The following is a 10,428-nucleotide window of genomic DNA, read 5'->3' as shown; positions in this document are numbered from 1 at the left end:
CCGCTAAACCCAGACTGTTCGGGGCTCGCCAAGAACTTCAGGAAGTAGAACTCATGGAGGGGGCGGGGCTGTAGTGGACCCCGCCTCGTTTGGAGATTTATACACCTGTTGTGATTCTTTCTGTTGGTAGGAATGTTTTTCACTTCAGGCCACGCCTACTTGTACTCTCCACCTGGTTGCTGTCTCATGGAGCTTTAAGGCGACTCGCCTGTTCAAGCGCCACCTCACGATATCAGTGACGTCCATTTGAAGCTGCACTAACGACCTCGGTTCGCTGGACTCCTGCCGGGGTCGGCTCCGCCTCTGCAGCGGCCCCTCCCCCGCCTGAGGCTGACGCCATCCTTTGTATCGCATAGGAAGTTCCTGCACCTCCTCCTGCGGAGCGCCGCGGCGTTTCAGGCGGAGCTGGTATTCTGGAGTCTTGAAGGTCCGGTTGTCGTCCAGAATCAGAACTTTGTATAAAATCCTCGTATCCAGAAGCTTTGATGTCCTCTTTAGCGCTCTCTCTCTGTGCTCCACAAAGTGAGCGACGGCGTTTTCTATATTTGTACGGCGAGGACCTCCGGCGCCACGGCGTGCGTGTACATATGACTCGTGGCTTAGACTTTGCTAGGTCTCCTGTGGATCTGTTTGCATATTTTGAGTGTGACTTCGACGTGTCGTGCGGCGTGCAGGACGGGCGCCATGCGGACGCCATGCGTAGTTTCTCTTCTCGTGTTGATGGTGTGCGCACTCGGCCCCCCCGGCGAGGCGTCTCGGTGTGGGGGGGCCACACGTTTTTAAAGTCATTTTCTTCTTCTTCTCTGTTCACTTAGTGTAGTCATAGAGACGGAAGACGCTTCAGGGTCCCGTCGTCCACACGGAGCAGACGCCTCTTCTAAGATAGTGAAGTGATGTTTTAGGATTCTTGTATCATGAACCAGTTCAGATCGTGAGTGTACCCCCCCAATCACTTTAGCAGGAACAGCTGTGCTGCTCGCTGCGTCCAATCAGGCGTTTCTCCTGAACTTCAGGCGAGTTCTGTCGTCCTCCAGCAATCAGCAGAAACTCTGACCCCCCGGTGAGAACAGGAAGTTCTGCCTCTAATGTCAGTCGTGTTTCCTCACCTCCCGCCGCTCCAGGACAAACCTCCAGACTGTCCCGACTGTCGACCTGCAGGACGAGTCCGGAACAGAACCTCCTGACCTTTGACCTCCCGAGGGGTTACGGGACGCAGACAAGCCGTGGCAGGAGGCCCCGCCTCTCCTCCCTCGGCGAGGACGAACAGTTTGAAAGGCCGACCTGCAGACAATCTGCCGGAGCGTTTTTGGTGTTTTTGGAGTCTCCCTCTCGGGGTTGCTTTGTGCTGGTGACAGTCTCATGGTCCATTCTTATGATATCTAGTTCTGGAGCTTCTTCATCTTTCTCTCTCGTGTAGGACGGCCTACAGTCGGGTTTCCTCTCATCAGAATCACAGGACGGCTTTCCTTCTCCGAAACAACCGGCTGAGAACGCGTTCTTGTGACGTTGGCAGATGCAATGAAGGAAACGCCAGTTTAATGCTGCAGTTTTCATTAAGATATAGAATATATTTATAAAACAGCTCCTGAGTCACTGATGGAAACATGCATGGGTCCAGTCACCAGAGGATCGGTCCGACAGCTCAGATCCATGTAGCATATGAAATACTAAAGATGAAATTTATAGCTAATATATTGTGTTGAGCTGGTCTGCTTTGGGTTTATTGTAAAGATTTTCTTTTCTTTTGGTTTTTGAGAATGATATACAGTTTGTGTATATTTTCATATTAAAGTATGCACTGATATGTTATTGAAATTCTATACCGCTTTTACAGAAAAGTGTTTGTTGTACCAAAGTATCCAAGTCCCTTGAATCCTTCTCCTTTTTGCGTATGTTTTACCGTATTTTATATATTAAATAGACAAATGGAGTGAAAAGGAACCAGAATCTGTCATTGACTTTCATTTCGTGGAGATGTCGGAACAGACCCGGTTCTGATGCTGGTGGGAACAAAAGAGGAAACCTCAGAGATGTCCTCATGAGGGAGAGATCCTCCCCCAGGAGGATTTACCAGGACTGTTACAGAGGAATTAGCTTATCTAACTCCACAACTACGTATTTGAATAGTGTAGCAGATGGGCTTCATCCCAAGGGAACTGGGACAGGTGGGGCCAAGACGAGCCAGAGGCGTGGTCCACGGCCGAGAACAGGAGCACCTGGAATCCCTCCTGCTCCCTCGGAGGAACAACAACTGAATCACACTGCACCAAACAGAAGAGTGGAGAACTAAAGGAAAAATAGAAGATGAAGAAGTGGAGAAGATAACAGAGAACAGAACCCAGTTCTCCGTATTTTACAAACTTGAAACTTCTAGCAGCAACTAGTTGACATTAAAATCTATTTCAGACATTTTCAATTTCAGACTTGTTAATAGTCAGAATCATGCAGGATGGCACAGAGCTGATGGTAATGATAGCAATATGAAAATCTACATTTTTAGCACATCAGTAATAATATATTAATCTAACCCCAGGAAAACCTCAGCATTAGGGGGACACTTCATCAAACTATCTGAGAAATGTGTAAAATGGATGGAATGAAAAGTAGAATTACTCCCTTAAGGTAAAGGAGCAATCTTAAAAAATAAAGAAAGAATCCAAACCTTTCAGTTTCTCACACTCTGAGGTGATAAATGATGATCTGTCCAGTTCTCCCTATACTGTCTATAAGCATTCATCCATTTTTACCCTGAACCCTTCTCAGGGTCATGGGGTTGCTGGAGCCTATCCCAGTCACAGGGCTCCACCCTGGAGGTCACCTGTCTGATGCAAGAACACACTCACCTGAGGACAAAGGACCCCAGTGAACCTGTGGAGAAAACAAACACCAGTACCAGGCAGTGCTAACCACTGCACCACCGTGCCACCCTCTTCACCTTTGCTCCGCCTCTACAGTGAAGTTCCTCTGTGAACTTTGACCTGCCAGGATGTTATCTCCGTTCTCTTCTCTTTGACTCACCAAACTTTCAGTGTTTTTACCATCTGTCTAATGATGATTCTCCCACCGCAGTCATTTCCACTGAGACAAAGACCTGAAGAGCTGCTGGTTCAAACAGAGAAATCTTTATTAACAAAACAAAGATGCGTTGAAGAACCCGTTTCAGAACGGAAAAGTCGATTCTCATGACAAACATCTTTGATAAAAACTTCTAAAGAAAGAATACAAACAAATACATTTCTGTAAACATCATTTGTTCTTTATGTCGACGATAGAATCTGAGTCTGAATCCAAACAGAAAAACTAAAGATCCATCACTAAAAACCAGAACCGCAGGAATCCTGGTGTCTGCAGACGGAACCAGGCAGGTCCGATCCAAACGTCCGACACCAGAGAGGAAACCAGACATGACAGGAGACAGACATCTGAGCACAACTTTAGAAAAAACATTAAAAGGATTTCATTCAGTTTCTCTCTGAAGGTTTCAGGTCCAGGATTTGGCTGGAGGCGGAGCCTAAACCTTCTCAGGTGTTTCATGAGCTCAGAACCGTTTATGATCAAAGTTCACCAGAATTTCCAGGATTTCACGATCAGTAATTTATCTTTGAGCGGATCCTGTCGGGTTAGAGAGGCGTCTGCACGGACGCCGTACAACGCGCTCTCAGATCGCTCCTGGAGGGCGTGGCTAACAGAGCGCAAAGCATCTCTCGCCATCACTAAACCAACCAGGACCAAAGAGTCCAGAAACAGGACGAGTCGGTCCGCAGAACTTTGGCCTCCTTTAGAACCACCAACGCATTCTGGGAGGGGGCTCTGGCGTGGGGACCGCCACGTCAAAGATGGCATCCGGGCCGACAGACGAGCACATGTAGTAGAGGTTGGCGCCCAGCATGACCAGCATGGGGAGGAAGGAGAAGGCGAAGCCCATCCCCCGGACGCTGCTGCCCAGAGCCAGACAGAGCCAGTAGATGAGCCTGAGGAGACACGGGAAGAAATGATGGACAAGTCCACGATCCCGGACCTTACCGCCATTTTCCTATGAAAAATGTAGTCCAGAGTTCTGTCCCTCAGCAGTCCTGGTTCTGTCCAGATTCTGTCCCTCAACAGTCCTGATTCTGTCCCTAAATAGTCCAGAGTTCTGTCCTGATTCTGTCTCTCAACAGTCCTGATTCTGTCCTGATTCTGTCCATAAATAGTCCTGATTCTGTCCAGATTCTGTCCCTCAACAGTCCTGATTCTGTTCCTCAACAGTCCTAGTTCTGTCCTGATTCTGTCCCTAAATAGTCCTGATTCTGTCCTGGTTCTGTCCCTAAATAGTCCAGAGTTCTGTCCTGATTCTGTCCCTCAACAGTCCTGGTTCTGTCCCTAAATAGTCCTGATTCTGTCCTGGTTTTGTCCCTAAACAGTCCTAGTTCTGTCCAGATTCTGTCCCTAAATAGTCCAGAGTTCTGTCCTGATTCTGTCCCTCAACAGTCCTGATTCTGTTCCTCAACAGTCCTAGTTCTGTCCTGATTCTGTCCCTCAACAGTCCTAGTTCTGTCCTGATTCTGTCCCTCAACAGTCCTGGTTCAGTTCTGGACTGAGGGACCAGATTATTTTCACGATTCTTCTTTCTTTCTTCACCTTTCAGCCATAATCTCTCCTCCGCCACATTGTCAAAAACACCCATACTTGCACACACCTGAAACCCGGTGAAACAGAACTGTAGACATGGTGATCCAAAGGCAGATTTGAAATTATTATGGGATGGCCACGGAACCATTTTCCAGCCGTGCTGTTTTTTAACATTTTCAATCAATATGGGGAAAGACACGTTTGAACCAAATGCCTTCAAGTTACATTCATGACCACAACTGACGTTTGGTTGACTAGCTCCTCCAGCGTCACCAGGAAGCTCCTTGGAGAAAATCACGTTAGATTCCAAACCTGTAGATTCTGAGCGGCGTTAGTGCGGCGAGATTGTAAATGTGGCGTTCCCCATCGCTCACATAGTTTTAACTGAAATATAATTAAAATTCAAAACGTGAAGCGTATGGTGAAGCAGAACAAAACGATATAACCATATTAGGAATGTGGGCGTGGCTTACAAGTGCGCGTCTGTTGCCAAAGAAAACCAAACATGCACTTTTGTAGATTCCTGTAAAAATCTTGTAGATCTGTTGGTCACCCGTAGGTGATGAGGATCAATCGGTGTAGAAGCAGAACTCTGACCCTGAACCATCAACAGAACTTAGTTAATGTTTACCTGCAGAACGGGGACAGAGGTCGACCATCAGTCTCTGATGTTCATGAAGGCTGAGCGTGGTCAATGACCAGAACCACCGACACGTGACCGTTTACACCAATACAAACGTTTCAGAGCGAATCAACGTCACGTTTATCATTCCTGGACTGGACGGGTCGGTTCTGCCGGCCCGTCAGGCTGAGGAACCAGAAGAAAACTGAGCAGCATGATTCCCTGTTCACACCGAGAGAGTTTTATTTTGTTAAATCTGGAGGACTTCCTGTTCTTCAATCACTTGATCTACAGCTGGAGAAGCTTCCGGAGTTCTGACAGAACTCTCATGGACCGAACACCGGAGGAATTCCAGTTATAGATTCTGGAATTTTACAAAAACGTTTTTCTGTTAAAAGTTTGAATGGATTCGTGACGGATCCATCACTTCCCGAGCATCCGGAGAGCAAACCTTCTCGTGACGCCATCTTTACGTACCTGCCGAACACAAAGACGATGGTCAGCAGTGGCACCAGCTTCACCAGATCCTGGCTGACGTACGTCGCCAGGACGCCCAGCTGCAGGAAGTAGAAGAGGAAGAGGGCCAGCGACTCGCTGACGAAGTGCCCGTGCACCCTCACTTCTCTGTCCACCTGACCGTCCAGGTAGAGCGGCTTCAGGGCGCAGTGCCTCAGCCGGGCCACGCCCTTCACCAGCACGCCTGCAAGCAGCCCAAAGTCACGGTTAGTGCCCCCCCTTGGCCGCGGTGAGCACAGACGCCCGATTCTCACCGAGGACGATGGGAATCATGGCGAAGAAGGCACAGCGCAGCGTGTAGATGACCCTGAGGGGGGCGCTCCGCAGCACAGGGGGGTCGAAGGGGAGCAGGGCATAGCCCCCCCACACCAGCAGGGGGAACAGGAGTCCTCCCACCAGGGTGGAGGCGACGAAGCCCAGCCTCTCCCGGTCCACATGTTCACACAGGTCTGAAGAAGAGAAACGTTTGAAAGTTTGATTCTGAACGCCGTCAGCGTGGCGAGCTCACAGACGCAATTTTTACTGGAATTTTGTCAAAATTTAAAACTGAAATTGTTGGTTCAAGAGGAACGAGACGACATGAGCTTATTAGAAATGGGGGTGTGGTTAACAAAAAAATCCAGAAATGAACTTTAGTGGAGAGTTAGATAAAGTCAGTCGCCTCCAGACGACCAAAATGTGAAACTCCAAAACAGCATCAAAACGTTTTCTTACAGAAGTCTACATTAGCCAAAACTGCTAGCATGTCGCTGAAAAATATCTAAACTCCCAAACAGCCTAAAAAACTGATAAAGCCTAAATTAGCGTGTTACATACATGTTGACATGACCGTTGAAACATTTGATTTTTAAATTCCTCGACACATTTTATGTTTTGACCACAACCATTAGTCGCTCTGCTACAACCTTTTCTATTAGTGGTGGAGGATACTGATGGGCCACGTGTGTCAAAGTCACGGCCCGGGGGCCGGATCCGGCCCTCCAGGTAATTCTATTGTTAATGACCTGATGTTATCCTGAGCTCATATCTAACTTGTATCATTTTGACAAAATATATTTTTATGGAGAGTAAAATATTGAAAGTTATTTAAGGTTTAAGTTGATTTATTCTGGAATAATATTCCTGCCTTTTATTATTCAGAATTATGTTAAAAGTTACACTTTTAAAGGTTTAAGATTTATGGACTATTTTGGCATTTACTAAGATTATTTAGGCTGTTTTGGAGTTTAGCTAATATTTCAGCTCGCTATCAGCTTTAGTGTCTTCAGCTGCAGCGAGCTAACATCTTCAACTATCAGCACTAGCATCTTCAGGAGCCATATTCAGCTTCCAGCATTCACACTAGGATTATCTCAGGTAATGCTATAGATCTAGTTCATAATTATGTTAAAAGTTACAGTTTTAAAAATGTAGTTTTAGAGTTCAATGAATGTCTCTCCTGTTGTGTTTTTGGTCTCTGTGATTGAGTTTGACACCAGGATCGACTATTTCTGGTTCTTCACATCGTTCCTCTGTTACATTTTATTTATATTTATTTTTTTCCAGTTCCTTCATAATAATAATGGAATCATTTTAGTCCTTTCACCTAAAACAACTCGTCTTTTCATCTGATCGACGTTATTTCGTCCCTTTTTTTTTTTAAATCGATAAACTCTAAACCGCTGAAAGCAGGAAAGGGGCGGAGCATAACACTGCAGGGCTTTGATCTGACTCTATTGTTGTTTATTTCTACTTTTTCAATGAACTTTTCATTGACTGAATGAATCTGATCAGGACTTTGTCTGTCGTCTTTATAAATAAAGTTTTGTACAGTGTCTTTGTGGGGTTTGACCTCTGACCTTTCACAGTGAAGTGATCAGACACCTTCAGGTTCTGCTTGGTACCGGTTCTGATCCGGCGTCTCACACTCACAGACTTTGTTGTCCTCCTCCCACTCCTCCCGGTAGAGCGGCTCCTCCCGGCCGGGCTCTGCGGGAGGACCCGCCTCCTTCTCCGGGAAGCCCTGGATCTCGTCTGGGTTCGGGTCCTGGGTCAGAACCGTGATGTGTGGAGTGAAACCGGCAGCCGGCTTCCCGCTCTTCACCTCCGTGTCTTCATCCTCCTCCTCCTCATCGTCAGCCAGCCAGCAGTCCTCCTTCAGCACCTCGTCTCTCCACCTCTCCCCCTCCGGCATGCTCTCCCTCCACCTGGACGGGTCTGTCACCTGGCTGCCCTCCCCCCCCTCTTCAGAGTCTGGGTTCTGCTCCAACAGGATCTTCCGGTTCAGGTTTCCTGACCACAGTAAGGTGCTGGGCTCCAGCAGAGCAGAAGGAGACTTTTCTTCCTCCTCCATGTCCTGGTCCTCCTCCTCCTCAGAGGGGGGGTCTTTGAGGTCCTCCTCCTCAGAGGGGGGGTCTCTGAGGTCCTCCTCCTCAGAGGGGGGGTCTTTGAGGTCCTCCTCCTGGTTTCTGTCTTTCAGCTTTCCTCTTTCTGGGATTTGAGCTGCAGGTGAACCAGAATCTCTGGACTCTCTGGACGGCTCAGACATGTTCGGGTCCAGAACCTGAGGTTTCTCCTGCGGATCCATGAGATCTTCAACAGGTGTTCCTGCAGGTGTCGGCGGACATGTTCTGACTCAGGTGTGTTCCTGTGGACAGACAGGTGAGGTTAGAGCCCCGCAGGTTCCATTTCCGCCCGCAGATTCTAAAGTTCATTGTTTATCTTGGGCGTGTTCGTGTCCGGTCACAGAACAGATTCGGTTATTCTAAAGGAGTTTCGCTTCCGGAATCACAAACATGTTTTCTGGTTCTGGAGAACCCGAACCTCCCGGAACACGGAGCGTTTCTGGGTTCCGAGCTGCTAGTCCCCGCCGCGCGGACCCGCGGAGTTCTGAGCGTCACGCGGGGAACGAAGGCGGTTCTGTTGAGAAACCGCCGGCGGGGATCGAACCGGAAAACGAACCGCTGACGGTTCCGATCTGCTCACACCCGAACGTAACCGAACTGTCGGGCTGATAGGAACTTTTGACCGAGTTCGGACTGAGCTTACCTGACAGGTGAGAGGACGCCGCGGTCTCTTTCCGTGTCAAAGATAGAGAAGACAGTGAGAGGTATCACTCCGCCCACAAACCACCAGAACAAACAGAGAAGAGGCTCATTCCCCAAATAAAAACTGTTGTCGATAAAATAGTTTATCGGTCTTTTAGCTGCATCTCAACTAAATACTGAATTAGAAAATACATTAACTTTATCGAAGTCTTTAACAAAATAAACACAAGAATTGGTTCTATAAAATACACTTAAGATTTTCGAAACACGTTTCTACTTTTAGTCTAAATTTATACATCAATTAAATGTTACTTTACTGGATATTCTGAACTATTTAGAAACATAAAAACAAACGGAATATTAATTATATATTGCAGATTTCATTTAACGATAAAATAAAGTTTGGACACGAGATCCATTCTTCCTTTGATTTAGAAACTTCGTCTTTCACTTTTTGCTGATCCTACCAACACAGGAACACTCTAGATCAGTGGTCCCCAACCACCGGGCCGCGGACCGGTACCGGGCCGCAGACCCATTGCCACCGGGCCGCGGAAGAATTTAGGGACTTTTTTTTTTTTGAGTCAGAAATCTTTTATTTTGAAAATCAACCGGATTCTCTCGATTATATTGAGCGCTAAAAGCAGTCCAGCGGTGTGTCACACAAGAAAAGCTGCATGTGGAACCTTTCTCCGCGAATGGATGGGAATAGTGCAGCAACAGAAGAACAGACGGAAAACAACTGCGCTCAAGAGAGCCGCTGTTCGCTCAGCCGCGGTCAAACCAGCCGCGCTGCAAAAAAGTCATGCGCCCGTATTACACGGTTTACGGCAGAGCATGAAACTCGGTGGAAGAGCTTTCTGTTGGAGCATTAGAACGTCAGATGTGCTCGGAGTAAAATGCAAAAGAGAAATAAAATCCTATAACAAAACTACGTATACTATCAGTGCATATTTGTACTAATAATCTGTTATTTATTATGTCCTTTCTAAAAAGAAATGTTTAGAGTTTTCAATAATGAAGTTAAATAAAGTCATTTAAAAAATAAACGAGTCCATAATTCCAGGCCTTAGATAGAAAATTCTTGTTCTGCAGGTCACCCTCTATTACCTCAAGGAGACTTTTGTACTTTTACTGTGTAGTTTTTGAAAAATTAGTACTTAAACTGCATTTTTGATGAAAAATAAGTCAAAATAGCCATTTGTGAATTTGAATAAAAAGATTTTGTTTGATCCATAATTCCAGGCATTGGACACTATATGCTTGTTCTACACGTCACCCTCTATTATTTCACAAAGACTTGTGTACTTTTACTATATAGGTTTTGAAAAAATAGTACTTAAACTTTGCATTTTTGACGAGAAATATGTTATGATGGTAATCTTTGAATGTAAATAAATAAAGAAATTTTGGTCCATAATTCCAGGCCTTGGACACTATATGCTTGTTGCACAGGTCACCCTCTATCACCTCAAGGAGACTTGTGTACTTTTACTGTACAGTTTTTGAAAAAAATGTCATTAAACTTTGCTTTTTTGACGAGAAATAAGTTAAAATAGCCATCTTTGAATGTAAATAAAAAGGTTTTGGCCCATAATTCTAGGGCTTGGACACTATATGCTTGTTGTACAGGTCACCCTCTATCACCTTACA

General features: G+C 46.3%; 2 protein-coding genes across 6 annotated transcripts in view; one reads left to right on the top strand and one right to left on the bottom strand.

Moving 5' to 3' along the window:
* Positions 1 to 1,947, top strand: part of LOC112162596 (myocyte-specific enhancer factor 2D homolog) — a gene marked incomplete in the record, with an annotated part of 21,761 nt that extends 19,814 nt beyond the window's left edge. The window contains 1 exon segment of the mRNA XM_024298418.2: positions 1 to 1,947.
* Positions 1,948 to 3,100: 1,153 nt separating this feature from the next.
* LOC112162595 (basic salivary proline-rich protein 3) overlaps positions 3,101 to 10,428 on the bottom strand; it is a 12,680-nt gene continuing 5,352 nt past the window's right edge. The window contains exons 1-6 of one of the 5 annotated variants that reach the window (XM_024298412.2): positions 8,777 to 9,218; positions 8,130 to 8,375; positions 7,661 to 8,099; positions 6,004 to 6,198; positions 5,711 to 5,933; positions 3,101 to 3,971 (exon numbers count right to left, since the gene is read on the bottom strand). In XM_024298412.2, the coding sequence (XP_024154180.1) occupies positions 3,779 to 3,971; positions 5,711 to 5,933; positions 6,004 to 6,198; positions 7,661 to 8,099; positions 8,130 to 8,315 (1,236 nt within the window). In that variant the 5' untranslated portion in view covers positions 8,316 to 8,375; positions 8,777 to 9,218 and the 3' untranslated portion in view covers positions 3,101 to 3,778. Of the gene's footprint in view, positions 3,972 to 5,451; positions 5,598 to 5,710; positions 5,934 to 6,003; positions 6,199 to 7,660; positions 8,376 to 8,776; positions 9,227 to 10,428 lie in introns of those variants that run through there. The other 4 variants (XM_024298413.2, XM_024298411.2, XM_024298415.2 and 1 more) reach the window with 4 other exon arrangements.

The sequence above is a fragment of the Oryzias melastigma genome, linkage group LG11, assembly GCF_002922805.2.
Source record: "Oryzias melastigma strain HK-1 linkage group LG11, ASM292280v2, whole genome shotgun sequence".
NCBI lineage: Eukaryota > Metazoa > Chordata > Actinopteri > Beloniformes > Adrianichthyidae > Oryzias > Oryzias melastigma.
The sequence above is the reverse complement of the archived record's forward strand: the minus strand, read 5'-3'. Positions and strand labels throughout refer to the sequence as shown.